The sequence below is a fragment of the Pleuronectes platessa genome, chromosome 9 (assembly GCF_947347685.1).
Source record: "Pleuronectes platessa chromosome 9, fPlePla1.1, whole genome shotgun sequence".
Classification (NCBI taxonomy): Eukaryota; Metazoa; Chordata; class Actinopteri; order Pleuronectiformes; family Pleuronectidae; genus Pleuronectes; species Pleuronectes platessa.
In genome coordinates this window covers 23791700-23809688 of record NC_070634.1, presented here as the reverse complement: position 1 = coordinate 23809688, position 17989 = coordinate 23791700, and the positions used below count along the sequence as shown (strand labels likewise).

The following is a 17989-nucleotide window of genomic DNA, read 5'->3' as shown; positions in this document are numbered from 1 at the left end:
TAACTGAACCGATGTTAAGAGGAAATTAGTTTTTTTAGCCTCTGAGCTACTTGTGGGTATGAACGGTCATTGTTTAATACTCCCCTGCTCCCGTGCTCCTGTTGGAACGGACCGTTTCAAATCCTCCCTGACAAGGTGACGAGGTCATCCAATCGATTAGACAGCAGCTCGACAGCAGAGAGCAATATGGCTAATGGCAGGAGGTGTCACTGTGTTGCTGACCTAAACAGAGAAGTTGATGAGATGGGAATCCTTTTATCAGTTTAACCTGATTCACACTTGTTGTTATTGTAGCCAATCAGAGAGGCCGATCATTTCCAAATATCGGTTTGTGACTGACAGATATTTTGCAGTTGTAATGTTGAATATTTCAAGGAGGGAATTTTACTTGTGTAATGATTAACGGAAGTAAAAAATACAGAACACCTTTTTCATGAATGGCCTCTCGGGATTTGTCTGGATCATAACTGGTGACAGATCTCTGTGGCTTTTGAATCTGGTCTCAAACTAACTTTTGTGCTGCGTATCGGAAGAATCCTTCAACATCAACAACTGATAAATATCATCAAATTAAAAAGCAGTGAAAAGACTTCCTGCCAAGGTCAGATTCTTCAGGTATTCCAAACTGTAGCCTCAGGCAGGACTGGGGAAGAGGCTGCAAATGGATGGTATTACCCAGTAATTAGATCTCAGATGAAATAAAAACCAATGACCCTGAAGCTTCGACCGAAAGGCTGTCTCAATGTGGACGGTGGAATCTGCTCACTCAAATCTTAATATTAGTAGAACATTGATCATATTTCAATAGTAGTTAATAGTTGATTATCAATATACAGCAACAGAGACAAAACTTGTTATGTTTGCCGTACTATATATGTTTTTTAAATTGTGCAATAAGGGGATTCAAACAAGTCAGGACAAATACAAGAGGTTATGATAATACAAAGACAATCATCAAAAACAAATCAAGTAAATATAACTTGTGATTGTTATCTGTCAAATCTTAGACATTATTTACTGTAAAACCTACGATGGCCTTCAAGTGCAAATCACTAAACAAAAACTGCGAACAAGAGAGCAACAAGAAAGTGCAACAACAAATCACCCAAAAAAACCACAACTGTTAACTTTAACTCAGCAAGCAAAGTCCATCTACAACAACAGTTCAGTTGTTGTTGTTGTTCATGTTTCAAAGAACATCTTCTGCTCCAAACTTGTTTTGGCTGCCAGCATGAACAACCGCTGCTCTACAGCCACTTCAAAAAGAAGCTTATCACTCAGGAAATATTCACAATATTTTTAACCAAAGGAATCTCACGTTCAACTGGTGAGATCTCACTCCATCATCACTGTGCTTTCAGAAGTGTTTCATTCAGTATCTCATCACAAATCCAGAGCAGGATGAGGGCCCATCATGGGATCTGTCATCCCAGCCATCAGTGTATCAGGGGAACATGTGGAAAAACTCCTCAGGCCTTTTTCTCATGACCATGGAAAACCAAAGTAGTACATCATAAAAAAAACACATAACTTCCTTGAAATGAAGTTTATTTGATTGTAGGACTTTCACAGATACAGTGCATGTGAATGAATCGAGTTTCTGTGGTGGATGGTTTTGGTGGAAGGAAATTACATTTTGGGAAATCAGCTGATCGACTTCAAAAGATTATTTGATCCACTCATATCTCTAAAAGTAAAGCTACAGTTAGCGAGAATAGAGAATAGAAAGAAGGGAGAGAAAAAAATCTTTAAAACAATCGCTTGTAAAATCTTTTTATATTCATTCCCCCCCCCCCCCCCCCCCAGCAGCAGGCAAACTAAGTTTTGTCGCTGACAGGTGGAGAGTGGTCCGCTGACAGGAGGCAGGCGATAGCTCACACTCAAATACCGACTGTATCACTCCACTTCCTGTCCACGGAACAAAGTTATCACCTGGTGACGTTGAAGGCTGGAGGATGAATCGGGACCGAAGGTGTTCCACCTGCACGGTTATCAAACCTGTGAGGACTCAGATCTTCCCACTGAGCCACAGCTGCTGTCAAGGCCTCTTCTCAGTTTCACCTTTCACATTTTTCTCTCCCATGAAGCGGAGCGAGCCCTCGCCCTCATCCTGTCCTCGCGCTGAAAGGAGATTGCTCTCCTCTTGAGCAGCGGGAGGGAGGTGATGAGCAGCTTACCTCCAGGAGGGATTAGCCTTATTAAAATGAAATAGTCTAGTCCTGAGTGACAGAGCAATGGAGGCGGAGGAGGGACGGGGCAGGGGGGGGACAGAGGAGAGGGCCGACGTTGTGTGAGGCCCCCGGCCCCCGAGGATCTGAAGCACCGCTCCTCTGTCTTCTCCCCCTCCCTCCATTCTTCACTTTCACCTCTCACTCTCTCCTCATCTTCTCCCCCCCCCCAGCTTTCTCCTCTGGTCTGCTCTCTCATCATCACTGCTGATCTGTCAGCGGAGCGTCAAGAGATCTGCCCCGAGGCTCTCAGATGAGCTGCCAAGTACAGGGGCTGGACCGCAGGGGAACAAAAGACCCCCCGAAAAAACACGGCAGAGAGGCTGGGACCTCGGTGAAATGTGTTTAATAGCCCTCACATCGAAGGGCGCTGCCTGTATGGAATGTGAGGCCAGGGTCAGTGCGTAAGGGTTCCCAGCAATTACCCGAAGCTTAGCTCTCCCATGTTCGTAAGGAGTGAGTGAGAAGTATGTAGTGGAGACCATGAACCGACCAGTGCCTCTCGGAACACGACCAGTGAAAGATGGGAGAAGATCTAACAACCCTGAGTGTGACTCTGTCATTTGGACCTTGTGCATATAGACTGTAGCATTGAGTTCTGATTGGAGGATGAAAACCACGTTGTCATCACGTGTTGAAGAAAATGATTATTGACTTTATGTATTTCGATTACATATTAATTTTCCATGTATCTTTATTACGTATAAGTTCAAAGTAAAGCGTCACTCTAATGCAGTGTTTCCTTTCATGTTGAGTTAGTGTGAATATATCTTAACACTTGAGAGTGATCTCATGAAATAAAGTGTGTGTTTAATATATAAGTTTAACATTATTTGATTATTATTTTTATTAAAAGCGGCCCTTTAAATTGAATTAATGTTAAATAGTTACATGGAAATTTTATATTTAATTGAAATACATAAAGTCAGCTTTTTTTTTGTGTGCATTCATAACTCAAATCCTTTTTCTAGTACTCCTACGCAACATTCAAAATAAAAGACTAGTATAAGAGTTTAACATTTTGTGGATAAAAAAAAAAACATTCTGGATGTTATTTATATATATTTATAAACACTGAAGTACATCTGCTTCAGGTCTGTGTGGATGTTAATGGACCCTTAAGTAAAATTAAAGAGTTGTTGCTCAGTTGGGAAATGAACCACTGCTGCCGAGGTTGAGTTCAACACTGTTCAACCAAACCGTCATACATCAGTTAGTCTTCGAGTGATACCAACAACAGGTCGCTTTTAATTAAATGATTAAAAAGTCTGAAACCGAGGGCGGCGTGTTTGTGTTGGTAGCCGGTCGCTCCTGATACTGAGAGAAAGGTCGATACTGATTGAGAGCAGAAGGGGAGAAAAGGTCTGGTTTCACACGCAGGTGGCTGTCGAGGATGTTTACCTAAAGAGGCCCATATCTCTTCCCTCTCCCAAATTAGAAATGAACAAAAGTTCAGCTCAGTTCACTCAGCCAGACGACCTGATATCAAGTGTGCGACCCTGACTGTCCAAACAGGCTTTGACGTTACTATGTCTAGCTCGGTCTGCATATGGGATTTCACGTTTTGCTTTCATTGGGAGTGAGGGAGCTGCTCTGCAAGTCAAACGTGAACGGAGGATTTCAGCAGCAATGGACGTTCAGAATCTGAAACTGAGTCTAAAAATAAAAAAACGTATTCCAGACGTTTACAGACGGACTCAGTCAGAAATAAACATCACAGGTCGAGTGGATCGTTTTCTATTTAGACTTTGTGATAGACGGACGGGAATGTTTGTCTCCAGGGGTTCAAATTATATACATTTTCTAACCGTCTGAAATATGTGGCCGTCTGTACGTTTTAAATTCCATCTAAATGTTTATGGGAGGTTTTGACGTTTGAGTGGGTGTTTAACAGGGCGCACGGTGCGTTCAGGTACATTCTGTTCCCTCAAGCTTCCTCATGTCATGTGAAAACAGCCATAAAACATGATATGAATCAACAGTAGTGACATCAAACAAGGCTGAAAACCATTTTGTGCTGACAGGCCGGTGGCTGCTCCGACTTCTCAGGGTAACTGCCAGAGATGTGTATCACCTCAGCTGGAGCCGCAGTGTCCGCTTGACATTTAACAGCTAATTGTTTTTGGAGTCCACCTGTGGTACACTCTGTTCTAAGTTTAGGTTTATGGCTCATATCTCGCGAGTGTTAATGGTAATGTTGGTTTTCCGGAGCCACAGTAAAAAATGCAGCCTTCCAGCGATGGGTTTTACTAGACGGCTAAATGCAGCTGCATCCTGGGAATGTCCCTGAAGCTGAAAGTCGTTCTGGGAGATTCCCACAAGCCGGCAAGGGCAATTCCCCGACTTGTTTATCTCTGTGCGGCGGAGGCTGAGTTATAATGCTCCAACAGCAGAGAGATGAATCCACAGAAACACAAAATACTACACCCCCGGAGTGGAGGTTATCTTTTCCCACTGGAACCCGATAAAACAAAGAGTGTGTTTACGAAACTGCGACAAAAGTGTTGAGTCATTTCAGCGGCAGTGATGTGACCGCTGAGCCACATGCACATAATGAGATACTGCATACAAATATGATATAATCTCACCAGGCTTTAACTGTAAACTTGGATATCCAGGAAATATAATTTAAAGTTTCAATTTGCTCCTTAAAAGAAAGTTATAAAATAAGTGTTTTAAAGACAGAGACCACAGGCAGATGTAAAATAATATACTTTATTATGACCATACATTTCTCAGGATCAACACAAAGCGATGTTTCTGTTTTCCACTTGGTATTTTATCTCCAGAGGACAAAGAGGACAAGACTGGTCGATGTAACATGGAAACTAATGCAGGTGTTTGATGGAGTTGATGAACTCATTGATAATGAAACTGGATGTTTCTCTTAAATGTGACAGATTGTGGCTCCCTGCAGGATGTAGGACTGTGCTGCCTAAAACAGGCTTCATGCTGAGTTTAGACCTCTATTATAAAGGTTTTGATCAATAAGTATCAGTAAGAATATAAAAAGTCATAAACGTCTTTGGAATATTTTACGTAAGCAGCTTTTTAGATCTGGAAATCGAATTCTTATAAAGTGAGGCCCTGGTTGTTCTGCGATGTGTGAGCGGACAGATGGTTTGAATGGATCCCTGCTGAAACTCACTTTCACCACACAGCTGCCTCATGTTCACCGCAGAGCAGCGGGAGAAGCACCCATGTGTGATGTAAACAAAGCTACAAACATCCAACCAAACATCCACCTGATCAACAAATTCACTTACTATCAATCATGTCCGTTTTTTTTTTTACACCTATAGATGATTTGGGATGAATATGTTTTGTATAGCGATGAGTTGGGACTGAATAGGAATGTTCAAAGTTGTGCGTTTTCACAATTTTCAGACATTTCACAGACTACATTTTATCAAGAAAAGAATCAGAGAGTTAACTGATGTTAACCGATGTCTGTCTTTAATCCTCTGGAGAGAAAGCTGGACCGAGGAAAATGATCAATCTGAGAAACAGGGAGACGAACAAACGAGCATACATTACAAAATAGTCTTTTTACACATAAATATCAAATACAAAGGCAGATGAGAGGGAGCCTTGTTTATGTCAGTAAAGCTTTTGACCATGCAACGTTCAGTACCTTTAAAAAAACAACAACAACATGAACACAGCTTAGTCCACCAGAGACACAATGTCAAATATACATGTATACACAATATAACAAAAATAACAATGTCACTTTTTCTGCAAGGGCACGATTTTATCATATATTTTACAGCTAAAGTTGTACCATTAGTCCAGCACATTGAGATGTGTACAGGTAGCTCGAAGGGAGGAAAAGCGACTATCGCTACAACACTACGAGGTCATCGGAAGTATTTAAATATGCCATCGAAACAGAAGCTGTAAAAATAATATACTCCGAATACATTTATATAATTATGTACATATACATATAGGTTAAATACTGATCATTCTGAATCCCTGGATTGCTGAGAACAAACCTTAGTCGATTTAGGCAGCTAGCTAAAAGTCGTACCAACTGAGCCCCGTCGCTAACGGCTTCTTCCGCCGCTCGGAAAAATTGTGCTTCACATTTGAGCTGTTTCTGTTTCACGGTTTTGCCAAAAGCTAGAATAAGCAAAAAGCTTTTTAGAGGAATAGTTTCCGATGCCTTCTGTGAGAAGACGTTTCATGAATTTCTTAAATAAGATCAATACAACTCTCGTGGAGCTGGCAAGCTAGCTTCAAATGACCTACAAAACTTTTAGCGCTAGTTGTAAAATTATCCAGTCTTAAGTGTTGATGTCGCAATGTTTTCTGGGCTATTTCAAATAATAAAAAGAGGAAATATTCTATTTCTTTTAGTTGTATTTAATCGGCTGGAGCGTGTTTTCTGATGAATGTGACGGTGTTAACTGCAAGCTAAGTGTTTACCCTTCTCACAGTGTTTGTGCTAAGCTAACAGTCGCTTAACAGTCGCTGTGATGTGCTTAGTTTATAGAGAACAGACTTGAGTGATATTGATTTGCGAGAAAGTTGTTTAAACAAAATGTTGGACTATAGTTTTGAGCCTAAACTGAATACGATGCAACATCAAACACACTTTCTCTGGTTTTGCTGCCTGATCAAACAATATCTCCGATCGTAGATTATCTCGTACCCAACTCTGAAAAGTGTTTATCTAAATGTCGAAGTGTCGAAACATTGAAAACTTGCACAAAGTAAAAAACATTTCAACTCATTTTCTTCCATATTCATGTTTAAGAGGAGGTTTCAGTCGCAGCTGTTTCTCTCCATTCAGTCCACAGTCAGAATATATTTTACTGCATGATCTATAATGACGATCTACGTAACTGCCTAACTCATAAGTGCATTATTGTTGTAAAACATTTAGTGTTTCATACCTCAATAGAAAAGCTCTCTGCTGCCTTAAAAAATAAGAAATCCACCCTGAAATAGAACGGACACAAGCTCCTCCTGCGATACTCTGACTTTACACATGAAGTTATGTTTACTCGTATTTTGATTCCTGGAGTGTCTCATTGAATAAATGGTCAAATTAAAATATATAAACTGGATGAAACTGGAACCTTGAAACTTCCAGGAATCCTGTTGTTTTTCCTTTCAGCAGAGAGATGAATTCTCTGGTCAATAACAGTGAGGTTCAATAAAAATATGAGAAGATATTCCTTCTCTCTGCTTCCAGAAATAACACAAGGGCCTTGCACAGTTTCTGAATTGATTAAATTACTTCGTTACAGATTTTGTTGGAATTCTTAATGGAAAGGCCAAATGTCTCCCAGAGATTTCTAGCCAATGAATTCATATTGAAGTGTCCAATGTCCAAATGCTGCTTCAGACTCTGCCAAGAATTCTTGGAAACTGGGAGCACTGGGATGACTTAGTGTTCATCATTGAATGAGCAGAGCCCCATTGCACCTAGACTGGATTTGTACCTGCATTTTCAAAGTAAAAGCCCTTCACACGTATCATAGATGTTGTCCTGTATCAGAGGAGGGGATGTGTTTTATTCCAGGGTGGACTTTCATCTCCACGTACCACCTTCGCACAATTAAGGCACCTTTTAAACCCCTGAGGGGTCAATGGGTTCTTCTAATAAGAAGAGAAGCAACAATAACAACATGGAACACACAACAGGACTGACACAATGCGATGACAACCCAAAGTGAGACAGTCGACAAAATCAGAGGAAAATAAACACATTAGGAATGTCTATGGGTACAAATGCCAGAAGTGCCCTGTCCTGTTTCCTCTCATCTCATCCTTTAGGGTTTTACAGCAGCACTGCAGCGTGGCGTTATCCTGAAGCACCTTGATGGTAAAGAAGGTCTTCCTCGAACCTCGTCAGGCTTTGATAGAGTGTGTGTGTGTGTGTGTGAGTCAATATCCGACGTTGAGCTTGTTCTTGTTAAGCTCCCTCTCCAGGTTTCCGATCAGCGTGTCGATGCTCTCCTGCAAGTCCTTCAGGTTGACCCTGTTGCTCAGCACAGGGCTGATGTCCTGGATCTTCATGTAGGCCTGGTACGTGTGCTCTCTGGGCAGCCGAGGGGGCAGGATGTGGTCGCACACCCTCACCTCCTCTTCCTCCTCTTCGTCTTCTAGCGGCTGTCCGTTGCCTGAACTATCGCTCTCTACGTGCTTCTCCTCCTCCGCCTCCTCCTCCTCCTCCTCATCCTCCTCCCCCTCCTCGTTCACCTCTTCAACCTCCCTCGCCACATCCTCTGAAGGAGGTGGCTCCTGCTCAGCCGGATCGCTTGCAGGGCGTGCGACCTTCTGTTCTTTATCTTCCTCTTCATCCTCAGGCTTCTCCTGCTCCTCCTCCTGCTCCTCCTCAGCTGCCTCCGTATCCTCGGAGGCCACATCATCATAGTCCGCCTCCTCTTTGCTGGGAGGCAGCAGCATTTCAGAGGGGAAGTAGCTCTCGCCGCAGCGGCTCCAGTCACCGGCGTAGCGGTTGCTCGGGCTGTCCAGACGCCCCGGTCTGGGCCGAAGAACACCCGCCATCTCCGCCTCGGAGAGGTTCAGGACCTGGGGGCGCTCTTTCCTCCGCCGCAGAGGAGGAGCAGAGAGCCGGTCTGATGACGCCAGGGGCTGAAAGGAGGACTCGCCATGTGGGTCAACAACTGCAGGAGCAGAGACGAACAGGGACAAGACACAGACGGAGTTAATCAGATGTACAGTAAAAAGAAATCCTTAAAGGAACATTTCAAAAGTTTGGGAAAGATTCAAATAATCTCCAAAATGATGAGATGTTAATTTATAATTTTACCCAAATTACAAAAGAGAAAGAAAACAACACCTTCTTAACAAAGTGGTTTCTGGCCATGCAGATACTTCACGTTTTATTTGCAAACACTTTGGGATGTTTGTCTCTTCTATTTCTACCACTACCATTTTCGAATGGACTATTTTTTTTTCGACTGTCGCCTGCGCTGAAAGGACTGTGGAGCAGCTTGTTTGTTATACTTTAGTCCAGTTTTCACAAATAAAATACAATCAGCTCCACAAGGTTGTTCATGAAACTGTGTCTATTCTGAAGAACGAATCTCAGGGACATCTTCACCCCCTTTGCCTTTGGCTGCTGGTTATTTCCTAAAAAAACATTTACTCAAAATGTTATGGCTATTATCTATATTTTCTTTATTCGTGTAGTATCACAACATTTTTCTTGAAATCTTTTTCAAGAAAAATCAAACGTACGACTTAGAATTTACATGTAAGAAAATTTCAAACAATTCTCTTTCACTGCTGTAAGCCCAGGAAGTTCTGGGAACCCTCATTATATTACACCTGTTCTGATATATAATCCAGATGTGAACATGCCGTGCTCAAAGTCAAACACATGCTGAAGTCACTCCAACACACCGCTGCTAGCCGCCTACTGTTTGTTATCAACCGCTGGACTCAACCAAAGCTTTAAAAAATGAGCTGAACCGTGTTGACCGATTATGAAGAGATGATCGGGCCGTGCCAAAAACACACTGAACACTCCAACACAACCAGTCCGGTTACCTGTCTCTCTTTATCTCTGTGAACCTACACTGGTTGACACCGCTAGTTCTCCCTTAGTGGATTAGAAAGGAACAAAAAAAAAAAAGTAAGAATAAATCAGGGATACAACATCAAACAAAGCAGAAGTTAATTTTGTGTCTGTAAATTACAACAGAGGAACACGACCATTATTTCCCCCAGACGCATTTTTGACTAACAGCTTTTTTCCAGCATCACATTCTTTACTAAATAAATGATGAATTATGATCCACGTCGACTCCGGTTCATTCGTCAGCAGCGTGTTTACGAGCGGCGGTTGCATGCTTTGCAATTCCCGAGGCTCAAGACTCAATTATCACCTAAAACAAACAGGAATTATCCTCCTTTAAGAGACAGCGTGTTATTTCACTTCAGACGTGAATCACTGACACGATTGAATTATCAGCTGTCAGCAGAGAAGACAGAAGACGGGAAGCAGTTAGAAACAGTTAAAAATGTACATTCTGTGCTGATCTTCACCTCCACCCCGTTCGTCAGCAGCTGTTCATACTTTGAATTGATTAATAATAACATGTGTAGACTCTCAATGAAATGGGGTTCAACATTTTCATTGATTTCTCAAAAAACTATAATAAATACACAGATCTTTATGAAAAGGATGAGGGGTATTGAGGGGACTGATATCTGAGTGTGTGAGAGTTGCTGCGGATCCACATAAAAGGATCAGGAGCTAGTGAATTTAGATATATTTTCATGAGGACACTGTTAAGCCTTGGTGGAGTTATGAGCTCTACGACTCATTCTATTTTGAAAAGGTTCTTCCAGCACATGAGCACAATAAGGAGAACTTAATGTCCTCACAAACCTCAAACAGTCAGTCTGTCTGTGAAACCATCTGCTCACACATACACTTGTTACACTGAATAATTCACACTCAAATCACAACACAAACTCACGCGCTCCCACACTTCCTGTAAAGAGCGTCAGTCTTTAAGTCTTCAGAGGTCCCTGCTCAAACACATGCAAACTGGGGACCTGAGCAACAATGCATTGGAGAGGGTGTGTGTGTGTGCTTGTACAGATATCTTTGTGAGGACCACCTATAATCTACAAAGTGAGGACATTTTTGGTGGCCTTGCCTTTCTGACCCACTTTTAAATTAGGCCTTTAGTTTTGATGGTTAAGGGGAAGGGGCTATGAAATGCATTATGCCAATGAGTGTCCTCACTACGATAGATGCACAAACATGCGTGTGAGAGGCGTGAAGAGGCGGCTGAAAATATCCCATTATGGTTGTGAAATGTTAGGGTAAAGCTTCAGGGGCTAAGGTTAAGCCTGGAATGTATTTTAATTACAGTCAGGGCGTCCTACACTCTGAGCCGGGGAAGCGGACAGACTGGAGACGTCACTGACGGTGCAACCAGAGGCCTGAACCTGGGCAGGAGGGTCTGTGAAGGTTATTACAGGTCATTGGATGCAGGATGGCTGCGTGACATCAGCAGACGGGAGCTTAGAGTTAAGGAAAGGAAATAAAACTACAGGGTGGACGGTGCTCGCCCTCAGAGGTGAATCACAGAATCGGATCAACGTGGACGTCGGAGGACGACGAGACCAGACGCAGAGTCAGGTCGTCTCATCACTCAGCAGATCTGCTTAAAGCTGCAGGTTACAGTGAAGAGCTCTGAGGATTTAAATCTTTCACAGATAAAGTCTGTCCGACGTGATGTCAGGACGACTTGGGAAATACAGCGTGCATGGGCATTTTGAAAAAACGTCTCGAGACAAACCTTGGATTAAGGATCAGTGCACAGTGAAAACATCAGTGTTTCAAGTTATTTCAGGGTTATTAGCGTAAACTGAGATTTAAATTGATGACTGCATTTCTAGACAATAAAGTCGTGATAATATGACAAGAAGGTTTTAAGTTTAAAAGAATAAAGTCGTAATATCAGGAAAAAGTTGTAATTTCACAAGAATATAGTCATTACATTAACTTGTGATAACTACTCAAATATGTTGTAATTTTAGAGGGAGGAATATCACAAGATCTGTCTGAATACTTATAATTACAACTTTATTCTCATTTTTTTTTATTATATTATGTTATTATATTATGTTATTATTTTAAATGTTAATAGTTGTTCGATCCATTTTATAGTATTTTGATCAATATTCTGCAGCTGAGATGTTAACTGCACTAAAGCAGCGAATCACACACTGATCAGAGACAGCGTGAGAATTAAATATACAAAAGATTGAACCTGTAAGTTAAGAACATTTGAAACTAGTCGCTGTGACCAGTGCAAATTTCTACACCTGCAGCTCTTTCATAACTCTCCGCTCCCTCGTGAATAATCTTCGGATTCCTTCACATCTCATGCGGAGCAGACAGCTGCACTCGGCCCTGAGCGGCTGTGCAGGCAGACAGATGACCTGTGTGGGTGACCGTCCTCAGCTGGTGATTTATCTTCAGACTGGAGGAGGGGCCACGCCTCAAGAGTTTGGTTTACGTTAGGGCTCAGTGGCTGCGATTGGCCCGGTCTGGCATCATGAAGCACTCTGTGGAGAGTTTCATCTCTGGGGAGCCGACAGATGGTGGTGAATGTCTATCAGCTGCACTTGTGCCAGGGGTGGATAACCTCAACGATCAAAGCAACCCCGGGCCTTTAACCAAGCTTTGTGGAGCTGAACCACAGAGCTTGGGCTGATCTGCACGAGAACCTCGGGCTAAAGACTTTCATGTATCGTGCAGATACATAATCTGAGTGTAAACTAGAGCCTTGATACCTGGTAGAAGCATAGAGTGTTTAGGGATAACTGGGGATGTAATTTGGAGCCAGAGTTTCAGCAATAAAGATTGTGGTGTTACGCACAAGAACACAAAGTTACCAGAACAAAAAGAGAACTTATACATACATCTTAGAGATAAAAACAATGTATGTAACGTCTACTATTTATGTCCATGTCCCATCCCCCTACATGGAGGAGGCAGGGTTTATGACCTATACTGTAGCCAGCCACCAGGGCTTCATTTTTGGAGTGATCGTCCACTTCTATAAAGTCAATGGGTAGAACTTGAAAGTGGAATCACCTGGCCACAGCTGCAGCAGGTAGTGCAGGACCTCGATGTGCTTCTTGAAGTGCAGAGCGCTCGCCAGCTCCTCGGAGTCGATGAAGACTCGGTTGGTGTGGCACGACGCCTCCTGCCGCTGGCTGAGCAGCACGGGGCCGAAACACACCGCCAGGTTCTGACACGTCATCTTGTTCACGTCCTGGTGCGACGCCACCAGCTTCAGGTGGTTGAGAAGCTTCCGCAGGGTCACCTGATGCAAACGCACACAGACAAACAAGACACGTTAACAACTGAAGAGCTGCTCTGTAAAATCTACTTCTACGTGTTATATGTAGGCGAAATCTTGATTATTTAAGGGGGGGCCTTAAAGAGACAGGAGCTAAAACCAAGTGTTTCCGACAGAGGCTGAAAAGAGGAGCTGCAGCAATGGACAGTTTGAGGAAAGTCATGTTTTTCTGAACATTAAAGCATAAAAACCATTTGCAAGTAAGAACACAAATTAAAATGATGAACCTGAATAAGAGCAGAATATTTATCCTTTAAAATATGTGTTTATGGAAAAGAAGTATTTGGGACATCCTGGTGACCAAAGGGTTAAAATGCAGGCATGTATCATCCATGTGACCTTTGTGCCATTCATCATTAACCTGATCATACTTATTTGAAGGGTGAAAAGCTGAGTAGAAACACATCAGTACAGTCATGCAGTCACTGAGCCACCACTAATATCACCCAGTGTAAAAAGCCCACGTAATGGAGATTTAACAGCAGTAATCTGAACATCATAACCATCATTATCGATGCCACAATTATCCCTTTCACCACCACTTATGTGACACTGTTCACTACAGCTGCATTAACCCTAGCCCTAACCCTGGGGGGGGCGGTGAACTGTTTATCGTGCTCACCCTCTCCACCTCCGGCAGGTTCTCCAGGAGGCTGACGGTGTGCTCCGAGTCGGCCTGGTCGTTCTCGCAGCCGCCCGGCCCGATGCGCAGCGGCCTCGTGGCCATGGCCTCTAACACGGCCTCGTACAGCAGCTTGGTGATCAGAGGGTAGGGGAGCTCTCGCAGGTAGTCCTTCAGAACGCCTGAGGAGACGGAGACAACAGAGAACATATTGTTATTTATTATCCAAACATAGACTTAGATCAACGTGATACTTTGGCCACTAGGGGTCTCTCAATCAAAACTTACAGCAGAGACGAACAAAGTCGAGGCTAAAGCGGATATGACGCGATTAAAAGGCAACAAAATGAAACTTCCTGTTATCAAAGTTTGTGGGAAACATTTTGGATAATTTAAGTTATTTTAACAATTTACAGCTGTAAATCCATTCAAATCACCGCCAATTTGTCTTTATTTAATAAGTCACTGAGGAATAAAAACTTATTTCTCTCCTCTTGTTTGAACAATTGAACCCGGTGAACCCTCCTGGCCGCAGATTGAGGCACCATTATTTCCGCGGTCGGTCCTGTGGCGTCGGCTGTGAGGCCTGATTGGTGTCGGGCGTGATTCCCGCAGCCAGAGGTGTTCGGGTGTCTGCGACGGCGCATTCACACCTGTGACCTGTCACACCCACGGCTCAGACAAAAGCTACGGGAAAACATGAAACCCACGCTGTCTGTCTCCACTAAGCCCCTCAAATATCGCTGGCATGTCTTTTCATCAAAGGCAAAGAGGAGAAAAAAATAGAATAAATAGGGGAATAAAAAAGGCTGTTGGCAGAGTGACAGCTCTTTGTGGTGGAGTGTCTGCTCTTGTTTCCCTCCGAGTGAAGATAGATCAGTTTTCAGACGGGGCCGGGGGCTGTGTGTAATCGGCAGTATGGGTTTTGCTCCAGACTAATGCGCACTGCTTTTTACAATGAGTCACAAAAAATAATGGTTTTATGTGTGCGAAGGATTTCATTATCAAATCATCCTCCGACGAAAGACAAACGCATAATAATGATTATCACGAAGACGGCAGGCAAAGTGAAACTGGATATTTGGGGCTGAAGCCAATTCTCAGTTTAATATGGAGTTTAAAGAAAACTTCATCGACATATTGGCTGATTTTCTTTTAAAAAATATATATAAATAAGCAATTTTCAGATTGAATTCCGGAAACTGATTGAACAATATGATCTGGACTTTCTCTGGATTTTGTTTTTCACTCCCCTGTTCGATTGCAAACAATCTGCTGCCAACACTTGCTTAAGCAGCATTTTGGAATCAAGCTGACCCGGCACCAGTCAGATCAGATGACTGAGGAATAATCTCTGCTACAACTGCTGCTGCTGTTATCTCATCTGCTCTTATAGGTTCAAACATGCACCTGAAGATTTCCTGCTCTTGATGTTGGCAGCTTTGCGGCCGTGACGACTGCTGATTCAATCACAGCCTCCCTACACCGGCAGCTTGTGTTAACATGCTTATCATCAGATGAGTAAGGCTGTTTTTGTCCACATGACACAGGTCTGCTTGTGGATGACGCTCCTCACAGGTCAAAAGTGGTGTCACATTCCCTCCAGATTGTGTCACAGGTTCAGATTAGGATGCTGGGAATAAACAGAGGCTCTGACTCCATCACCTCCACGTCGCTGGAAACCAGAGGTGTGTTTCTTCTGTGGCGTCTATTTACAGAAAACTACACTGAGATTCAACGTAAATCCGCTGGTATCCACTTAGGCCCGGTGAAGAGAAGTGAAGGCACAATTTAACTAATTTACTAATCCCGGTAAATCCTCCCTCTGCTGAGAGTGGGAGTGAAGCACAGGCCCGTTCAACAACAATCTCTGGAGAATAAAATGAAAAATGTTTGCTGATATTTCAGTGAATTCAGGCAACAACAAAAATCAATCTCCTGTTTTCTTTTCCAGCAGCTGCATGAGCACACAAGTCTTCAAATGTGGGATTAACAGAGAGAATGAAGGATCTGAATTCAGTCCAGTGTGACAGAGTCTCAGATTAGCACGAGGTTACTATCTACAAACATTCACTCAGCCTCATAGGGAGAGAAACACAAAGTCTTACATTTACACATCAAACCCTCACACAATCAGAAAGCCACAAATATTAAAGTGGCAGTTGAAATCTCATAATCACTTCTTCCTTTCAGGAGCCGGAAGGTCACAACCACAACCTCCACTTCATTTTGACCAGTGTGTGTTTTCACAATCACAGTGTGACTGGGTTTATCTAACATGAAACTGCTCACGCACTCAGTCACTGGTGATTCACAGAGTGTTTCAGTAGGACTTCTGGGGAAACATTTTCACAGATTGATATGAAATGTTGTGCAGATATTCACAATCTTCTCTAAACTGTTTGGAAGTGGAATTTGACCCTTTGGTGATAATTCAATGCTGTGAATCTCTGTCTATAACTAACTAATTTAAAACAGAATGTACAGCTACCATTTTAAAACACACACACATACACACACACACACATTCCTGAGGCAGTCAGTGTTGGGGCTGGAGAAAAACAACAACATTGACACTTCTGTGTTATGTCAGAGCCCCTCCCCCCCCCCCCCTCTCAGGCAGACCGGCATAATGACAGCTCTGTGTCAGCAGAGTCCGACTTTAACACGGCTTCAAACAAACACGCTCTTAAAACCTGAGAAAATGTCCCCTGAGACTACACGTGTCCCCTGAGACTACACGTGTCCCCTGAAACTACACATATCCCCTTATACTACACATGTCCCCTGAGACTACACGTGTCCCCTGAAACTACACGTGTCCCCTGAATCTACACGTGTCCCCTAAAACTACACGTGTCCCCTGAAACTACACATATCCCCTGATACTACACATGTCCCCTGAAACTACACATGTCCCCTGAAACTACACATGTCCCCTGAAACTACACATGTCCCCTGAAACTACACATGTCCCCTGATACTACACATGTCCACTGAAACTACACATGTCCCCTGAAACTACACATGTCCCCTGAAACTACACATGTCCCTTAAAACCACATGTCCCCTGAGACTACACATCTCACCTGAAACTACACGTCCCCTGAGCCTCTATGGGAGCATGTTTTCATTCGTCTTTAGCTCTGATTCACAGTCGCTGAATGCTTCCGTTATCTCTGATCTCCATCAGGTTTGAAATCGGGTTCCAGTGAATTGTGATCACGATACACTCATTTTCCTTAAAGCTTTCCTGGAGCTGATTTCCACAACAGATTGGACAGGAATGCTTTGTGAACGTCCTCCTACGTCCCAGTGTCAATCTTTCCTCAGATAAAAAAATTAATCTGCTTGTTACATCGCAGGAGAAACAGCCGCGTGTTTTCATCCTTATCTCCGCAAAGTATTTTGCTAAGCGAGTGTGTCAACAGAACGCAGAGAGATACCACTCCACTTTGTGTAGAAACAGGAAGCTGGTGCGTGGCGGACCCTCTGACCTTCCCCTGAGCCGGCGTCTAGACACAACAACAGCTCGACTGTTCCACGTTAGCGTCGCCTCATTTAACAAACCCCTCAACTTCCTCCCTTCCTCCTCTCACACGCAATTCTAGAAAACATTACGCACATTCTCACACCCACACTTTGAATATATTTTCTAAAATACACAAGTGAGTACAACTCTGTGTACGTGCATGTGCACATGTGTGCATGTGTTGGTGTGAAGTCAGGATAATGCAGCCATTCAGGTAAATCATTAGCCTGCTATGAGTCAGTGTTAGTGTTTACTTGGCCCCACACACACACACACACACACACTCAGACACACACTAAGTGAAACATGAACACACACTCGCACACACACACAGAGACAAGGTCATGGGCTCAGCGGTGAACAGGTGTGATTCTCCTGCAGGTGTTTCTCTATCTTTCACAGCCAAGTTGAGAACGAGAGCACGCTGAGTGTTTGTCCTCTCGCATTTAATAAGTTTTACACAAACACAGATATGATCCATACACATTTTGTCTTCTGTCTATTGTGAGGAGTCTCTGTTGTTATTTGTGTTGGTATTTGTTGTGGTTGTATCACCAAATCAATGTCTGGTGGATTTGTACTGTTCTGTCCTGTCAACACTCTCTCAAGATGCTTTCACATCTTCCTTGTTTAGTCCGAACCTCTAGACTTTCCAGTTTAGTCTGAACCAAAACAACAAGCTGCTGATGGACTAAGACTGTTACCGATAGACCAAAGCGTAGTTCGACCAAAAGAGGTG

General features: G+C 43.1%; 1 protein-coding gene across 1 annotated transcript in view; it reads right to left on the bottom strand.

Annotated features, from left to right (window-relative positions):
- Nucleotides 1–4929: 4929 nt before the first annotated feature.
- The window catches only part of syde2 (synapse defective 1, Rho GTPase, homolog 2 (C. elegans)), a 45576-nt gene continuing 32516 nt past the window's right edge, over nt 4930–17989 (bottom strand). Inside the window, exons 6-8 of the mRNA XM_053430797.1 lie at nt 13719–13900; nt 12829–13060; nt 4930–8869 (exon numbers count right to left, since the gene is read on the bottom strand). Coding sequence (XP_053286772.1) covers nt 8127–8869; nt 12829–13060; nt 13719–13900 — 1157 coding nt within the window. The 3' untranslated portion in view covers nt 4930–8126. The remainder of the gene's footprint in view (nt 8870–12828; nt 13061–13718; nt 13901–17989) is intronic.